Raw genomic sequence first — 18,819 nt, forward strand, 5'->3', positions numbered from 1 at the left:
AGAGTGGCAGTGCTGGCACACCCTGCAGATGTTTGCTGCTGCCCATGGGCACAGATGGAGAGTGGCAGCGTTCCCTCCAAGGCTGGGGCTGGGCACCCAGGCTGCTCTGCCTGTGCTGGGGGAAATGAACTGGCACCAACACACAAACACCTCGAGCTTTCATCTCCAGGGAGGTGTCATTGAAGGCAGCAGCCCATGGGACACTGCTCCTGCAGCCCAGGCAGGGCACCACAGCAGCAAAGAGCATCTCTGGGGCACAGGGAGTGGGGGGGTGAGGGATGCTGGACCTGTCCTCACCCCCTCTTCCAGCTTTCCTCTGCACAGAGCCACCAGCATCCAAACCAGGCCACACTGCCCAGGAACCAGGGGCAGAGGAAGATTTAGGGGGTCTGGATTATGGCACAGGGCTCCTAGCAGAGCTTGTCCACCACTTTTGGGACACTGGCTACAACTGATGGGGCCCAAGCCCAAACCCTGCACTTGCTTCCAGGTTTATGCAGTCATGAGCTACACTGCACAGGCAGAGCAGCAAATGCTCCACCTCTGGAGAGGACACTTGGGATGGGAAAGAGAAAGACAAGATTTTGTGCTGCACTGAGGACTGCATCCAAGCCCTGCTGCTACCTCAGGAGCAGGTATGGCTTGACAGCTGGCATAGCTGTGGAGTGCTCAGATGTCCCCACGCTGGTGACTGCTCCTGACTGCATTGCCTGGAGCAAGGATTCACATTGCTAAGTCAATGTCAAGCTGATTTAGTCCTTGGATGGGGAATCTCCATCAACCAGTGCTTGCACTAGCAAGGAAGAGCAGTGAGGGGCTGCTGAATGTCAGCCTTGTCCCTGGAGGTGACACTGAAGGGGCCCCATGGTGTGGGCAGCACAAACCCACAGCCCACCGAATGGGGACCAGCACAGTGCCCATACAGCGATGGAAAAATGCTGCTATCACACCCTAAAGTCACAATTCACTGCCTCAAACCCCTTATCTCACTCTCTCCTTGCTTTTCAGCTGAACATAATCTGTATTTTCATGTGTCCTGAGTGGGCACAGAGCTCCCATGGCCCAGGAACAGCTGCAGCTCTTGTGAGATGAGGAAGGAAGAACCAGCAATTCCTCTCTGCAAGGCTATAAAGCCCATAAGGACCCCCTGGGATGGAAGGTACTCCATAAATCTGAGCTGTTATTATAAAACCAATCTCCACCACATCTCTTAATAATGCAGATTAACTGTGCAGCACCAGCACTATAATTAATATCATAAAAGTCAGAGATGGGAAAGGCCAGTGAGGCCATGCCATGGACTGCCCCCCACAGCACAGGGAAAGGGGAAAACTCCTGGGTGCCACCAGAGCCTGGGGCAGTGCAGGTGGGCTTGGCAGTGCTGGGCACCATGAGGGGAGCAGTGACAAGAGGGGGTGGCACATGGATCACCACATCTCTGCCAAAGCCAGCAAGTACCCAGTGCCACCCCCTCATCCCTCCCCTCCTGTCCATACAATCAGGCAATTCTTTAGGCTGGAGAAGACCTTGAAGACGACTGAGTCAAACCATTAACACAGCACTGCCAAGGCCACCACTAAACCACGTCCCCAGGTGCGACAGCCACATGCCTTGGAATCCCTCCAAGGATGGTGTAACTTCACTGCTGATCTGAGCAATCTGTGCCAGGCCTTGACACCACTTTTGGTGAAAAAATCTTTCAAATATCCAGTATAAACATCACCTCAAGCAACCTGAGGCTGTTTCATCTTGTCTTATTGTCACTCATGAGAAGAGACCAACCTCTCAGTGTCTTCCCTTGAACCCCCTTTCCTCCAGGCTAAACACCTCCACCTTCCCCATGGACTTGTGCTCCAGAACCTTCCCCAGTTCCATTCCCTTCTCTGGACACACTTGAGCACCTCAATGTCCTTCTTTTTATGAGGGGCCCAGAACTGAGCCCAGCATTCGAGGTGCCCTTCACCAGTACAGGGTACACAGGGACAATCACTGCCCTGGTCCTGCTGGCCACACCATTGCTGGTACAAGCCAAGGTGCCACTGCTCTTCTGGGTCTCCTGGGCACACTGCTGGCCTCTCTGCCAAATCCTTATGGTGTCACCGTCAACTTTTCATCAGGTGGACTCAGAAGATCTCAGGGAACCCCCTGACAGCTGTGTGGGGACATGGGCCAGGGCACACGAGTGTGGAATGACCATGGCAGGGCAGGCAGAGCCTGTGTCCCACCTTCCCAAGGTGTCACCCTGGTTTTTTAAAGATTTTCTAAGCCTTCTGATGTTAACATTCTTGTAGTGAACTTTCTCACACACCTTCTGTAAATAACTCATTGTTTTGCATTCCTTTATAGAAGAAGAGAAAGTTGATAAACTGTTAGTTTGACTAGTGTCATTAGAGAAATAACACTGTCACCCTCCAATCCGCTGTCACTTTTAGAAAACTATAAATGTTAGAGTCAGAAAATAAACTTCCCTTTTTTCTTCACCTTAAAACCAGCAGTGTGTGCTTGTGTTTTCTCATGTTCTATAGTGACACCCAAGGGATGAGCATTTCCCCACACCCTGCACCTCCCATCCCACAAGGAGCTTCCACAGGCAGGAGACACAAGCCTGCCATACACACAGAGCTCAGCATCATTCCCAGACTCAGATCCGCCTGCCCAGGGACCAGGCCTGCTCCTCACTGCCTCCCAACCCACAGACCAAGCCCCAGGGCACTCTCCCTTCCTCCACATCCCTCTCCCATCTTTCTCTTGTCCTTTGTGCTGCCCATGCATGGCCCTGGCACTGCTCCCTGCCTGCTCATGGCCCTGGCAGTGTGGCAGCAGGCAGGGCAGGTGAGGGGCTTGGAACACAAGCCCTATAAGGAGCATTTGAAGGAGCTGTGGCTGTTCAGCCTGGAGAAGAGGAGGCTTAGAGGTGACTTTATTGCTCTCTACACTTTCCTGAAGGGAGGTTGCAGGCAGGTGGGGTCAGTCTCTGACAGAACCAGAGGACACAGTCTTAAGCAGGGAAGGTATAGGTTGGATATTAGGAAAAAAAAAAAATCACTGAAAGAATAATAAAGTACTGGAATGCTCTTCTCAGGGAGGTGGTAGAATCACCATCTATGGATGTGTTTAAAAAAAGACTGGACATGGCACTTGGTGCTATAGTCTAGTTTGTCACAGACATCTTTTATGGAAAATCCTTTCCTTAGGATTTTTCCTCCTGAGAAGCTGAGAGGCCTCAGGAACAAAATGTAACCAATGGTTATCTGCTGCTGTGGAATGCAACAGGTGCATCTGGGATTGGCCCATGTTGGTTGTTTCTAATTAATGGCCAATCACAGCCCAGCTGGCTTGGACATAGAGTCCGAGCCACAAACCTTTGTTATCATTCCTTCCTATTCTATTCTTAGCTAGCCTTCTGATGAAATCCTTTCTTCTGTACTTTTACTATAGTTTTAATGTAATATATATCATAAAATAATCAATCAAGCCTCCTGAAACATGGAGTCAGATCCTCATCTCTTCCCTCATCCTTGGACCCCTGTGAACATGGTCCCATCTAGTTGAGGTGTTAGGGCATAGCTTGGACTCAATGATCTTAGAGGTCTCTTCCAACCTCATTATTCTGTGATTCTGTGGCTCTGTAGCACAGCCCTGCTGTGTGGCAGCTCCGTGGTGAGTGCTGTGGGATCAGCTGTGGGAATGCAAATCTGCACTTCCCCCGCCGCAGCAGCGCTAACAGGATAATGAATATTTTCATCAGCTGCAGAGAATACAAACATCTGTGCAGGCTGGGGGAGTGGGGAGCAGGGCTGGGGGGAGGAACAGCTCCCTGGCATCCCTCACTGCAGGGGCAGCAGCTCCACTGCCAGGGAAGGGAAAGTTCTGGTCCCTGAGCCAGGAGAAGCCCATGGATGACATTCCCTCAGCTCCAGTGGGTGCTGGCACTGGCTCTGACAGCAGTGCCTTGGCTCTGGACTGTGCTGCTGTCTCTAAGAACCTTCCACCCCTGCCATGGCAGGGACACCTCCCACTGCCCCAGATTACTCCAAGCCCTGTCCAGCCTGGCCTTGGGCACTGCCAGGGATCCAGGGGCAGCCACAGCTGCCAGGGCCTGCCCACCCTTTGATTGAGTAAATTCTTCCTCATCTGAATCTCACAATCACAGATATATAATTGGTTTTGGGCTCTGGCTGCAGGGGCAGCTTCCACCACGGCCATCCGTCTTCCTCCCTGAGGCTGAGACACATGCTGGGAGCAGTGGGGCTCTCACAGGCAGTGACCCAACAGCAGAGGCTGACTCTCTGTGAGGTTATCCTGCTACCTGCACAGACAGGAATGGAATGGAGCAGCTCAGAGGCGCATCCAGAGCTGGGATGGGGCAGCAGGAGGTGGCTGCAAGGGCCATGTCCATGTTCACCAAGGATGTGACAGCCCATTTCCCAAATCCTACCTGCAGCTGGTGCAGAACCAGCTGAGAACTCCAGTATTTGAACAGCCTCTGTTACAAAGCATCTCTTCCACCCTGGACCCCTGGATTGTCTGACACCACACCTGCTTTTGTTTTTGTAGAATTAAAGATGCTCCCAACCCGCTGCAGAAGCACGTGGTTGCAGACTGGGCAACACCAGCTCAAAGCCACTCAATCTGTCACCCTTTTGGTGGCATGAGAGCTGTGAATTGGAAAGGGATGCAACAGTGACCTGACTGATGGAATGCTGTGCTAATTGCATTAGTCATTTATACACTGGACTGGAAAAAAAAACTCACTGCTGACCCCAGCCAGTGAAGATGTGCTCAAAATACAGCATGTCTGTGGGCTCTGAAACATCCCACAGCAGATCCCACCTTCACAGAGCTGCTGAACCTCTCATAACCCCTTAGCTGCTACTCAGGACCACAGCATGAGGTGTTAGCCTGGCTTGGAAAGACATCATTGCTTCCAACTAGCGTGTCTGAGGCTTCAAAGTTGTGAACAGGTAATAGAACTGCAGCAACAAACAATAAAAAGATGAATGAAATGGAAGGCAGCCACTGGAAAAGAGATCCATCCATTATCCTGGCCTGAAGGGTAATAGGTAAACAAGGCACTGGTGCACGGGCTGGTGCTGGGCTCAGGAATAATAAACAGCACAATTATAACTCCTGTGCTTGGAGGTTTCAAAGAGAGGGAGGAAAATAGGGAGGGCAGGAAAGGTGTTATTGCAACCACTTACAGACATGATATTTGTGTTGCTGGGGGACAGCAGGATGTGAGCTCCAAGCCAGGGGCACCAGCAAAGCCCCTGCAGCCTCTCACACCCATGTGTGGTGCTGAGCCCCCATCCCAGTACCTGGCACACCCAGGGGTGGGAGTGTTGTCTTATATATTAAGAGCTCTATCATCATTATAGTGCAAGGATTCCATATCACCAGAGTCCCATACCTCCTCACTGTTTCTCACAGGCAGCTCCTCCAAGCACTGACTCCTCCTGGTCCCTGCAGTAACCATCTGACTCCAGATCCCCCCAATCCACTCTTTTATACCACTGCTCTTATTGGCTTCAGGTGTGGCCTGTTAAGATCAGGCCTGCTCCTAATCTTTAATAATTGGTTCAGCTGCAACTCATTGGGAGGGTAAGATTACATTCTGTACTACCTTCATTTACCCATTCTCTATCCCCCTACATGGCAGGGCACCAGGTGAACAGGGGATGGGTGGAGATGTTTCCCAAACAGCCCTGGCAAGGATGGCACTGAGCTGCCAGCTCACCCTGCTGGTTTATTGAGGGATGAGAAGCACTGAGGGGAAGAAGAGACAGATTTAAAAGGAACTGGCCAAACTGCCCATCAATATTATGAGAATTCCTCACATCATCTCAGTGACCTGACAGCACAAAGGGAGATGTGGGGAGGCAGAGCCTCCTGGAAGCAGCTGGGGCAGTGCCCATCCCTCCCTGCAGCACCCCTGGCACCTCAGCACCCCCTCCAACCTGCTCCCTTCCCTTCCTCAAGGCTGCAAAGAAGCAGCAGCCCTATTTTATAAAAGGGAATGGGGGGGAACAGCATCCTGCAGGGCCTGAGTTGCAGAGGGAAGGTCTTGGGAGGTTGCAGTTTATTGAAAAGTCTCTGTTTTGGTCCACACATTCTAAGAATGAGTCAGAGCTCTTCAGTTCTCGGTCTCAGAGTTGTTCATTGTTTCTTATCTATAAAAATTTTTCTCCTGTCCAGCCGAGGTCTGCTCAGCAGGACAGACAGAGGCACTCTGCCTGCCCCCAGGGTGGTGTTATCTCTTTATACTACAAACTACATATAACATGTTTACAATCACTTCCCAACACCTATCACCTATGTTAGACAGTGAGCTTCTACTCTAAACCAATCCAAAAGTGCCACCATCACAGCAGAAGATGGAGGTAGAGAAGAAGAAGGAGAAAGGCTGGACATGCCCAAGTCCCTCCATCTTGTCCCCAAAACCCCCATTCTAAAAACCCCAAAATCTACTTTTTCACCTAGTGATAATTTTATTATTACACTGCTTAAACTGTTGTGGCTTTCAGGCCTTCATACAAAGCTGGTAATTTGCTCCACGGTCACAATCAAACCCACAGGTGTTCTGGGCTGTGTGCCAGGGTCTCTGAGCCCCCTGGCAGGGGTCCTGGTAACTCTGGGCACCCTGAGAGATGCACTGAGTTCCGACAGGAAGGGTGATTCCATTTTTGCAGGAAGGTGCTCGGCATGGCCCAGCCCTGGGTCCTCCACAGCCACCCTCCCTGGATATGGAGGATGGAACCCACTTGGTGCTCAGCAGGGAGGGAGCACCAACATGAATGCTCTCCCTGCCACCAAACCATTCAGGCTCCTCACCTGCCCTCAACCCCTCAGTACCCCCTGGACTCGCTGCATCTCTGCTGGGAGGAACCCAACAGGGCTGTGTGGGTGTTCTGTGTCCTCCTGGGGCTTTGCCAGGCTGGAGCAACAGCCAGGATGAGAGAGGGGCAGAGGTAGGGGTGGGAAGGGACTCTGGTAAGGGGAGACAGCTGCTCCCAGCTGCCATGCACTGCCCTGACATCCCATTTGCCATGCAGTAATAACCCAGCAAATAAAGCTGGCACCACGGGCAGTATTCTGGGATTTCTCCGTATTAATGGCATAAAGGCAACAGTCTGAAACTGCAAACAGCTTTTAAACAAAAATATCTATTCCCTCATGGCAAAGAGACAACACAAAAACAGATAAAGAATGAGCAAACAACCCATTTGGAAAATAATTCCTCAGTGATTTGGGAATGGCACAGGGCTCAGGCTCTGCCCCACCGTGAGGCAACGGGGAGGAAAATCACTCTAATCTAGTCTTTAGTGAGCTGCAGCCATGGCTGAGCCTCCCAGCTAGACCGGGAGCTGTGACTGGAATAGATCAGCTCCAATCCCATCTACTTATTAACCTCACAGAGCACTTTGCCAACACAACAACCGTTTTTTAAGGAGAGGAGAGGGGTGCCCAGAAGAAGATGGCTCTGAATGTGCTTTTGGCTCAGCAGTGGAAGGACCAAGGGAGGCTTCTGGTGAGTGATAGAAGATTCCTCCTCAATCCCCTCCCAAAGTGCCCACGAGGGACTGCACAGGAGAAGCATCACTGGAGGAGTGCTTTGATTTAAATCCTTGCAATAAGGCAGCAGCAGTGATGGTGCACTCCTCCCAGCAGGAACCCTGATGCTGGCATGTCCAACAGAGCAGCTGAGCACCCCAAGCTCCACACAAGCCATCAGTGGTTGTTAAACCACCTCAGGACAGGAGAAGCTGCCCCCAGAGCTGCAGGGATGCTGTGGAGCTCACATCCTGCTGGGCTGTGGCTGCATTGGCACTGAGGGATGGGGAAAAGGGTCCTTGGCACCGGCACAAAGGCCATGTGAGCAGGGCCAGGCTCTAGGCAGCACAATGAGGCATTCTGTGGGAACCCAGAACATCCCTCTGGCTGTCCAGGATGGCCAGGACCCCTGCCAGGGGGCTCAGAGACCCTGGCACACAGCCCAGAACACCTGTGGGTTTGATTGTGACCATGGAGCAAATTACCAACCTTAGATGAAGATCAGCAAGCCACAACAGTTTAGGTAGAATAATAGTGAAGTTATCATGGGGTGGAAAAATAGATTTTGGGGTTTTTGGTATGGGGGTTCAGGGGGCAAGATGGGGGGATCTGGGTGTGTCCAGCCTTTCTCCTTCTTCTTCTTCTTGGCCTCCATCTTCTGCTGTGATGGTGGCACTTTGGGATTGGTTTAGAGTAGAAGCTCAGTGTCTAACACAGGTGATAGGTATTGGAAAGGAATTGTAAACATTGTACAGGTAGTTTTTAGTGTAAAGACATAACCCTGCCCTGGGGGCAGGCAGAGTGCCTGGACTGTCTTGCTGAGCTGACCTTGGCTGGTCAGGAGAAAGAATTTTATAGATAAGGAACAATGAACAACCTTGAGACTGAGAAATGAAGAGCTCTGACTCCTTCTTCAAGCACTGGGCTGGGAAAAGAGATTTTCCAACTTTTCTCAGAGTCACTCTGACCAACTAAAGACCCTGACAGTGTTCCATCAGTGCTGGGTGCATGTGGAGCACGTGTGGAGCCCTCAGCAGGAGCCAGGCTGGCTGCTGCCCAGCCCTGCTGGGGCACACTGGCCTCAGCAGCCAGAATCTGCTTCCTCCACCCATCCCCTGGGTGTTGCCATCTCCTCAGCCACACAGCTGAAGTCTTTGGATAAATGCCTGAGCCCCTAGGATAAAATGACACCTATTAAAGGGGAAGCACAAAATCTGAAGCAGCACTGCCTGCAAGCACACGTTGGTCTGAGACCTCCCAAGCTGTGCTGCATCTTCACATCCATCAGTGCTCTGCATCCTGAAGGTGCCCAGTGCACATCCCCAGCCTCTCCAGCTGGTCAGATACCAGAGAGCCATCACTGCTACACCTGATCCATCCCTCTGGTGTGCTCAGCATGGCCAGGAGAGACAGAGGATGGACCAGGCTCTGCTCAGTGATGCCCAGCAGTGGGAGCAGAAAGAGGTGACGGGCAGAAACTGCTGCCCAGGAAGTTCCATCTGGACATGAGGAAGAACTTCTTTACTCTCCAGTGACCAAGCACTGTAATGGAACAGATTGCCCAGAGAGGGTGTGGAGGCTCCCTCACTGGATGCAATCCTGTGCCCTGTGCTCCAATGGTACCAGATAACCCAAAGTGGTTCCTTCCATGGCACCTGGCCCATTCTGCAGCCACCAGAAGGGCAGACACTCTAATCTAATTAATCAGTGCTGCAGCCCCTTTGGTGGCAAAGAGATTCCCCCCTGACCCCCAGGGGATGGAAATTCTGCAGGAACTGGTAAGTGTTGGCCAGGCCAGGGTGTGCAAGGCAGCTTTTCCCAGCACAAAGGCTCCCTCCCAACCCCATGCTGACATGCCTGGCAGATTGAGAATATCCTATTTATTAAAGACACTGAAGATGTGGCGACATGGGAAGCAGACACCATTCAAAAGATTGTCACATCTGCATAGCTAAAGGATCCCAGCAGTCATAAATCCCTCTAAAATACTCAGCCCCTTGTTCTGATAGCAGGTTCTTGCTCCTACTTCGCAGAAACAGGCTTTTAATCCCTAGTATTAGGCAGCTTCCTGCTATGTTTCAAATGCACCAAATTAAGGGCTTCTCTAACAGCTGGTGTCGTAATGCTCAGAGAGGTTCTTGAATATCTATGAAAATCAGAGGCAAATTACATCTTTTAGTTAATAATTTCTTCTCCATTAACCTCCTTCTCTTGCCTTGTTAAGGGATGATGTAATGGTGCTTCTGCACCGTGACCTGCCAGCACCCCTGGCAGCCTGGCCCTGGGGGAGGACACTGCAGGCAGGGAGCTGAGCCCTTCTCATCACTGCCTGCTGCTTTTGGAGCCTCACTCAGATGGGAAAAGGGCAGCTGTGCTGACCTTCCAGGCTGCTGGGAGCATTTCTGGAGCACGATGTGCTGTGAGCTCCTTATGCCCAGGCGCAGCCTGCGCCACGTGGGCAGCTTGGCAGGATGCTCCTGTTCCAGACCTGCTTCCTCCTGCCCCTCACTGCTGCTAACCTAGCATATCATAACAAAACAATTACAATTATAAACATATTAGACACAAGCACAAACATAACAGTTAGTTGTGATGTATTTTAGCCTGAAAAATCAAAATTAGTATCACCTTTAAGCTCCCTCACAAAGATTAAAATAACTACCTTTTATTTACAAAGTAAACATATAAATCTCATTACAAAACCAGAAAACAAAACTGCAACTATTCATCCCTTTATTATACAAAACCCATCACAATATAAAGAAAAAAATTTCATCTCAACAGAGAACAAAAATAAAGCGCATTTTTTGTTTAAAGTCACAAAAGAACTCACTACCCTAAAATTAAACTAGAAAACAAACAATCTAATATAAATAAACCAGTAACCCCTAAAAAAAAATTAAGTACTCTGAAAAAATTAGTCAAAAACAATTACAAAAAAGCCACACTAAGCCAACAAACGATCCATAGAATTCTCCAGTGTTCATCATTCACAAAAAAAACCACTCCAATTTTTAAAATAATTCTAATACTGGGACTAAAGAGACAGAAACCCAGCAGGTTGTACAAAGAACTTGGCTGTCACTGCACAGCTCCTCACTGGGAAAAGCTTCTCTCCACTGGCCAGCACAGCAGGAGTGGTGCCAGCCCTGGGAAGGAGGACTAAAACTCCTTTTTCAACCACAAAACCCATCAGGCAGAGCCCCAGAGAGTTCCTCCTGGCCCCTGGAAGGTGCCATCCCAACAGCTCAGGTGTTTTATTCCAAGGGCAGCCCCAGCAGGAACTGCTCCCGGTCCAGCTCAGGACTGCCCAGAGCTGCCATCCTAAGGATGCCCTCAGAGGGGGAAGATTTAAAGAATCCACGTGCCCCAGGATAAACCAGGCCCACAGATAATCCTTGTGTCCTTTCCAGATGGAATTCAGGCCTGAGAACAGGGGATGCATTTGCTACCTGGAAGGAACAAAGCATCCCTTAGACCCATCAGCTTATGGAAAATTGCATCTCTGCAGCCCTGGTTCTGCTCTGATGATTCCAGTGACAATTCTAATGTGAGGGAGAGAAAGCAAAGAGGAGTCTGCTGGGAAAATTGCCTTTGTGTCCTGTCAGTTCTCACTCCCAGCAAAAGCTTTTGCTGATGCAGCTTGTAATGCCTCTGCCATCAAGAGAGCAGAAGGCCAGAGCTCAGCTCGAATCCACAGCCTGGGAAGTTTTGGTCAGCTGGGCAGAAACACCTGGAAAAACTCAGTGAGCAGCAGGGGTGAGGACCCACAGCTCCAGCTGAAATCAGAGCAGTGAGGTGTTGGTGCCTGAACAGGAAATAAAGAGGTGCTGAGCAGGGAGAGCTGTGCCTGGTGAGGTGTTGGCTGGATCCTCTCGTGATCGGGATTAGAGCTGCTGCTGCTTCAAAACTCACACAGACAACCTGGCTTACACCTGATCAAAACACAGCTGCATTCAGAAGACCTGAAAATAAATAACTAAATAACTCACCTGCCAGCCCTGAATTCAGCAAGCTCTCCTCTGTGAGCCCTGCAAGGTGAAGGCATTCACCTTCAGCTCATTTACATGATTTACCATGCCATATCCACAGCTCCTCCCAGTGCTGTGATGGGGACACTGAATAAAACCAGCTGGCACTGGCTGAAAACACAGCAAAGGAAATGCTCTTTCACACCACACACAACCAAACAGCTCATTGTGTCAGGATATCATGGAGATGGAAGATACCAGTGCTCAGAAGGAGATGAGGCAGCACTCACAGCAAAGGAAATGCTCTTTCACACTACACATAACCAAACAGTTTGTTGTCGCAGGATATCATGGAGATAGAAGACACCAGTGCTTGAAAGAGATGAGGCAGCACTCCTGAGAAAGGCCCACAGGGGGCCAGCTGGATTTCTCTCATCCTGACAAGACACAGAGCAGCCCAGGAGGCTCCTGTGCTGCTGCCAGAGGGAAGGATGAGCAGGCAGGAAAGCCATGGATGCTCCTTGTCCTCCTCTTCTCCTCATGAGCAAATCAGAGATGCTGGCTCTGTCCCACTGGACCTCAGTCCCATCTCCCCACCTTGATATTCCCAAAACTCAGAGCAGAACCAGGACATACCTGAAGGTCATCTGGAACACCTGGCCTTGGTTGACGTGCTGGCTCCTGTTGTTGTAGCCGTGCAGCATCTCCCCAAACAGGGTGTCATTGAACTTGGCATCTGCCTTCAGGCACTTGGGGCCCTCACAGATGTCAGACAGCATCAGGCAGGACTTCCCATCCGGGGCCAGCTTGTACTCCTCCACACACCTGTGGGGCACCACGGGCCATGTGAGATGAGCCAGGCACGGAGCAACCCACCCCAGGAGCCTCTGCCAGCCCAGCCAAGCTCCACCCACACCTGCTGCAGTTGTTTGGACATGTGGAGGGTCACAGAGCACAGATCCTCTGCCCTGGAGAGGGTGGGTGACCAGTGAATGGGGTCACAACCCCTCCCTCCTGTAGCAGCCTGGCCCATCTGCCCGCAGTGAGGTTGGACAGGGCTTGGAGCACCCTGGTCTGAGGGAAGGTGGAAAAAGAGGAGCTTTTTCCAACCTAAACCAGTCCATAATTCTATGCTGTCCTGCCTGGAGCTGGCTCCATGCTGGGGAGCAGAGCTGAGCCTGCTGTGTGTCTGCTGCTTGGGTACAAACATTCCCCACACCACAGCAAAGCAAAGTCAAGCTCCTGCCCCTTCTTCCACCTAGAAATACCCTCCTGCAAGGAAGCAGCTCCAGCCTGGCTGCTCCTCTGCTCTTTGATCCCACTTTCAATCCTGTTCTGGGTAAGATTCACATGTTCATCTTTGACTGGCAGGAAGGGAAACTGAGGCAGGCAGCAGGGATGTGATTTAACTGCAGACACTGGAGACCTTGGTGGAATCTTTTGTAAATGTGCCATCCTCCCTCTGCTCCTCTTCCACCAGCCTTTTTGTCAGTTCCCACCACCTTGGGCAACCTCTGTTCCCTCCCTGCTCCCTCCTCCCAACAGCCCCAGTGCTGTAACACCAACCCCACTTCTACCCAGACTTGCTTCCCTTTCCCCTTTACTGCATTTTACTGCAGGCAGAACTCCCACCCGTCTGTCACACTTTTCCTTGCCTCTTCCCAAAGCACAGCTCAGCCTTGAAAAGGGATTATAAAAAACAAACAAACAAGCAAGCAACAACAACAAAAAAAAAAAAACAACAGGGAAAGAGTCTCTGTCCTTGAGGATGCAAGGCTGAAATGCAGATTTGTGTGGGTGGAGACCATGGAATGTCCCAAGATTTTCTAGACCCCCCCCACAAAGGGTGCTGGTGCCCACAAGAATTTCTAACCCCTTCTGATGAATTTCTAACCTCTTCTGCAGGCATGGAGCAGAAAATGTGCTCTGTTTTGGTGACTCAGTCAGTCTGCGCTGCTAAACAATAATAAAAAAGGTAGTGGGGGGGAAAAAAAAACAACAAAGCAGCAAAAATGGGATAAATAAAAGAGAAGCTGTCACAGGCAGAGCTCCCTGGGCTGCTCTTCCCAGCAGTCAGAGCTGTGTGAGGTCTTTGCTGCACCTGCAGGCATCGGGACTTGACGGATGCTCCTCGGAGTTACTGCTGGCAATTCACTCCCCTTCTTGCTTGTGGGCATTTTCTTTCCAAAAGGGCTTTTTTTCCCCCCTTTCTTCATCCTAATCTGTCACACTGGGACATGGAGTAAGTTCCTGGGTGTGCCAGAGAGTGTGAGCCAGCTGTGGGGCTGGGGCAGGCAATGGATGGCTGCAGCTGTGCAGCATAAAGCCAGATAATCACTGAGATCCTTTTAGAGCACTCTGCAGCCAGGGAGATTTTCCTGAGAGAAAATGCTAAACTGTGTAGGATTATAAGATCCTGGCCAAAATCAGGGATGAGACTCTATTTTTAAGGGAGGCACAAGGGAAGGAAAAAAAAAAAAGTAAATTTTAAAAGTAGTATTTTTTAAACAAATCCTACACCTTCCCCTCCAACACACTATGTACCATTTTTGGGTCCCTTCACAGTGAGTCACAGATCACACTGTACTGTCACACAGTGGGGGAGAGAAGGAAGGTGCATCTGCTCACACTGTTCCTCACACTTCCCTCAGGAAAACCAGGTGCCTCTATTCCCTGCTGGAAATCAGCTCCATCAACAGCCTTTTTCCTGGACACAGCTCCAGGCTGGGCTGGGATGGGTGACACAGGAGGTGGCAGGGATGGAGATTCACAGAAATCACAGAATCATTGGGTTGGAAGAGACCTTCAAGACCATCAAGTCCAACCCCAACTCCTCAACTGAACCCTGGCACCCAGTGCCACATCCAGGCTTTGTTAAACACACCCAGGGATGGGGACTCCACCACCTCCCTGGGCAGCCATTCCAGAACTTTACCTCTCTTTCTGTGAAAAACTTTTTCCTAATATCCAGCCTAAATTTCCCTTGATGCAGTTTGGGATGAGATGAGATGAGATGAATGAAAGTCATGTGGTTATTCCCACAGGAATTACTGGAACATTGTGGAAAAGACAATTTTTGATTATAGGCAAAGACAGAAGCATTATTTTGGGGCTCAATTTATCCATCACTTGTTTTAGCAAATTGTAATGAAGAATTAAAAGTTTTAGCTCAATCTTTGAGCCCACCATTGGTAATTCCCAAGAATACTCCAATGGCCAAAGGTATTGCTTTACCAGCACACACAACAGAGCAAGTCATGACAATACAAGATCACCAGGTGTTGTTTGAACATACAGATATGGAAACTGCTGGTTTTTGGATAAAGGACATTGGCTGTGATCAACCATAGATAACCCGCAGCTTGAAGTATAGACAATATAGACTATAAAACAATAATTATAGGAAGGGGTTGCTCATTGAGTATAGGCAATAGTACAAGTATAGACAATATAGACTATAAAACAATAATTATAGGAAGGGGTTGCTTGTTGAGGAGCCTTGGAGGGGACTGACTGTGGAAGAGGTTTTACAGCAACTTCTGAGAGCCAGAAAGAAGTTTGATAAGAGGATCCACGTTCACACCTGAAAGAATTTCCTACCAAGGTTGTTGACATAGAAACCAAGAAAGAAAGAAGGAAAAATAAGAGAAAACCTGCAACTGCCTGTTCCAATGAGCACTTTGTTTGTCTTTCCTGACCAATGAGTAAACTGATGAGTTTTGTAAGAATGTATAAAAAGCATGTAGGCTAGAATAAAAACAGTCTGAAGTGCTGCTTTGTAGTGTGACCATCTCAACTACAACAACTGCCTAGAGGGGACTCACCCACAGAACATGAAGATGGTGCTGGATGAGGGGTCGTGGGGCAGGGGCAGGGTCTGCTGCAGGCAGAGCTGCTCGCAGCCGCCGTTGAAGCCATCGGAGCAGTCGATCCCTTTGGAGTAATCGTAGCAACCCGTGCCATCCTTCATGGGCCGCAGGTCCTCGGGGCACTGCAGAGAGACAGGACACAGGAAAGGTCACCTGGGCTCATCCTCCTCCACCCTGGCATCCCTGTGCCTCTCAGGGTGCCACAGACATCTTTTATGGAAAATCTTTCTCTTAGGATTTTTCCTCTGGAGAAGCTGAGAAGCCTCAGGAACAAAATGTAACCAATGGTTATCTGCTGCTGTGGAATGCAACAGGTGGGTCTGGGATTGGTCTCATGTGGTTGTTTCTAATTAATGGCCAATCCCAGTCAGCTGGCTCGGACAGAGAGTCCAAGCCACAAGCTTTTGTTATGATTCTTTCTTTTTCTATTCTTAGCCAGCCTTCTGATGAAATCCTTTCTTCTATTCTTTTAGTATAGTTTTAATATAATATATATCATAAAATAATAAATCAGCCTTCTGAAACATGGAGTCAGATCCTCGTCTCTTCCCTCATCCTGGGACCCCTGCGAACACGGTCACTCTCAGGGCACAGCCTATCCCAGGGCCAGTGCTGCTGAACTCCCATTCCAGCTGCAGGAGGTGAGTTTGTCCTGAGTGATGGATGGGGTAGCCCTGCATCATCTCACACAATCCTTGGGAAAGGTGCAAGTATTCTGCTGCCAATGCCTTCCCCCTCATCCTCCCTCTGGAAGAGGGTGAAATCCTTGGGGCCGCAAAACTACACAGCAATAAAGCCTCAAGCCAGTTTGAGGTAAAACTTCACAACCTTCTGTATTTGCTCCCTGTTCCTCCAAAATCCAGTGCAACCCAAAAATAAACACCTCAACACCTGGGACCAGCCCACAGGACCATCTCAGTGCTCGGGAATGACCTAGAAATCCATCTCAACCCATGGCAGGCAGGTCAGCAAGCACAGCCCTGGCATCGTGCCCAAAGGGATCTTGATGCCCGCTATGGGCAGGACCAGCCCATGGCAGAAGCAGGAGCAGGGGCAGCCAGGATGGCAGCCCAGGCTCATCAGTTTTCCACAGCTGAGGGAACCATGGCTCTAATTTCTAATTCCAGTTCCCCAGCTTGTTTTCCTTGCCCCAAAAGATAGAAGCAAGCAGATGGCAAATGCCATGGATAAATTGTCACCCAGATTAAAGCACACTTTCATTTTTGTTATTTATCCCTTTTCACCAAACAGACATGCACACAAACAACAACAAAAAGGCCAGTCCTTGAAAAACTAAATAAATCTTGTCTGGGAGCAGCTCACAATTAAAAATGCATTATGGAATTTCTTGAAGATGAGTTAGACTGGAGATAGCACAGGTTGTGATGAAGGCAGCTTATAAATGGCCTCTGTCAAGCAGAAGAAAGGCTATAAAACTACCATACTTTGTGCTTAAAAAAGAAAATCAGTTTTCTATGTGAGCAAAATGCTGTACATATTAATAAAAGTTCAGGAGACCCTGGACTTTGTGTGCACCGACACTGGCAGGGCCCTGATAGGAGATGGGCTCCTGAGCCTCACTCACTCTTGGCTATTTAAGAAGCAAACAGGGACAGCAGAAAGGGGCTTTAGGGACTCCTGGCCCACTCTGAGCCATCACAGAATCCTAGAATGTTTGGGTTGGAATAGACCTCTCAAGACCATCCAGTTCCAACCCTACTGCCATGGCAGGGACACCTCCCACTGTCCCAGGCTGCTCCAGCCTGGCCTTGGGCACTGCCAGGGATCCAGGGGCAGCCCCAGCTGCTCTGGGCACCCTGTGCCAGGGCCTGCCCACCCTCACAGGGAAGAATTTAATCCTAACATCTGATCTAAACCTCCATTCCTTCAGTTTTAAACCATCACACTTGTCCTACCCTGCTGTGAGGTTCATCCCCATCTTTCTCTCCACCTCCTAGAAACCCCGTGCCACTTCCTTGCAGCAGCAGCATCAAAACTGCTTCTGCCCCAGCTGCAGCAACTGGGATGTGCTGATCTCTGTGCCAGCTGTCCCTCAGATCCCTCACTGCCTCCTGTGCCCTCAGCTCTGAAGTTTGCAAACCTCAGCAGCATCCTTGGGAACACCAGGTAAGGTGAGAAGGGAAGGAACAAGGATTTCCATCCAAAGGATCCTGGCAGCAAAGGGCTCTGGAATGGGATGCTGTCCATCCTTGCAGAGCAGGCAAGGTCCCAAAGACACAGCTCTGCAATTAGCAGCAGGAAGCAGCAGAAGACTTGGGAGCAGGAGCCTTTCCAGATGCATCCACAGAACAATGAAGGAGGAGAGGACACAGAACAATCTGCGCTTTCCACCACCTTGGAGCTGCCTGGGAAACAGCACCAGGATGAGTGTTTGTGAATCTGCAGATGCAGCTCTTATCTCCTGTGCTCTCCTCCTTGTCTGCTGTAAGAGCAGAGCTGTGCAAATTGGCAGAGAGGATCTTCCTGGAGGGCACGGGGAGCTCTGGCTGCAAACAGCATCTCTGCTTCACTGCATCCTCCCCTCTGCTGCTCTCCCCACATCCACAGGGATGGGGGGACAGGGCTCTGCCCAGGTTCTGGAGATCCTGTGGGATATTCCAGGGTGCTGAAGGCAGCAGGAGCTGCAGGATCACAGACAGAGGATCAGCCACAGCTGTCACTTGGAATTCTTGCCTTGGCACAGACCCATGTGCTGAGCTCAGCACCTTCTCCAGCCCACAGAGGAAGAGGATGGTTCTTTCCCTGTGACTGGGTTAGTAGGTCAGCAAGTTCCCTCCCTTCATCCTGCTCTGCTTGAGGCCACCCTTGGGATATTCCTCCAGTTTTGGCTCTTAACCACCACGAAACGTGTTTCCTTTCAGTTCATAATTACGCATCCTAATAGTCATTAATTACAGCAGGCAAACAGCTCAGCACAGCATTTGCAAAAGAAAGCACTCCTGTCTCTCCACATCCATCCCTGCTCAGAGCAGAGCTGGCTCTCTAGTCAGCTGCAGCACAGAGCTCTTCAGGGACAGAAAGCTTGGGGAGCATCCATGAAACTTCAGGATGTGTCCTTGCCCAGGAGAGCCAGGGGAAGCAGCAAACTTGGCAATTAGTACTGGCCAGGCAACACCAGCCTCTCCACGGAGGGTTTTGCAGGGATGAATAGGTGGATGAAGCAATTAATGAGCACAATAAATCACAGAATGGTTTGGGTGGGAGGGGACCTGAAAAATCAGCTCAACTCCCCTGCCATGGGCAAGGATGCCTCCCACTATCCCAGGTTGCTCCAAGTCCTCTCCAACCTGGCCTTGGATACTTCCTGAGGCAGCCACAGCTGGGCTTATAAATCTGGGCTTATAAATCTTCTCTGGGCTTATAAATCTTTGTAATACACCTCCCTGCCCCTGGAGCAGAGGATTTCC

At 50.2% G+C, this 18,819-nt stretch overlaps 1 protein-coding gene across 1 annotated transcript in view; it reads right to left on the reverse strand.

Annotated features, from left to right (window-relative positions):
• The window catches only part of ASTN2 (astrotactin 2), a 351,752-nt gene that overhangs the window by 135,766 nt on the left and 197,167 nt on the right, over positions 1 to 18,819 (reverse strand). Inside the window, exons 12-13 of the mRNA XM_066563103.1 lie at positions 15,347 to 15,513; positions 12,159 to 12,347 (exon numbers count right to left, since the gene is read on the reverse strand). Of these exons, the coding sequence (XP_066419200.1) occupies positions 12,159 to 12,347; positions 15,347 to 15,513 (356 nt within the window). The remainder of the gene's footprint in view (positions 1 to 12,158; positions 12,348 to 15,346; positions 15,514 to 18,819) is intronic.

The sequence above is a fragment of the Molothrus aeneus genome, chromosome 19 (genome assembly GCF_037042795.1).
Source record: "Molothrus aeneus isolate 106 chromosome 19, BPBGC_Maene_1.0, whole genome shotgun sequence".
NCBI lineage: Eukaryota > Metazoa > Chordata > Aves > Passeriformes > Icteridae > Molothrus > Molothrus aeneus.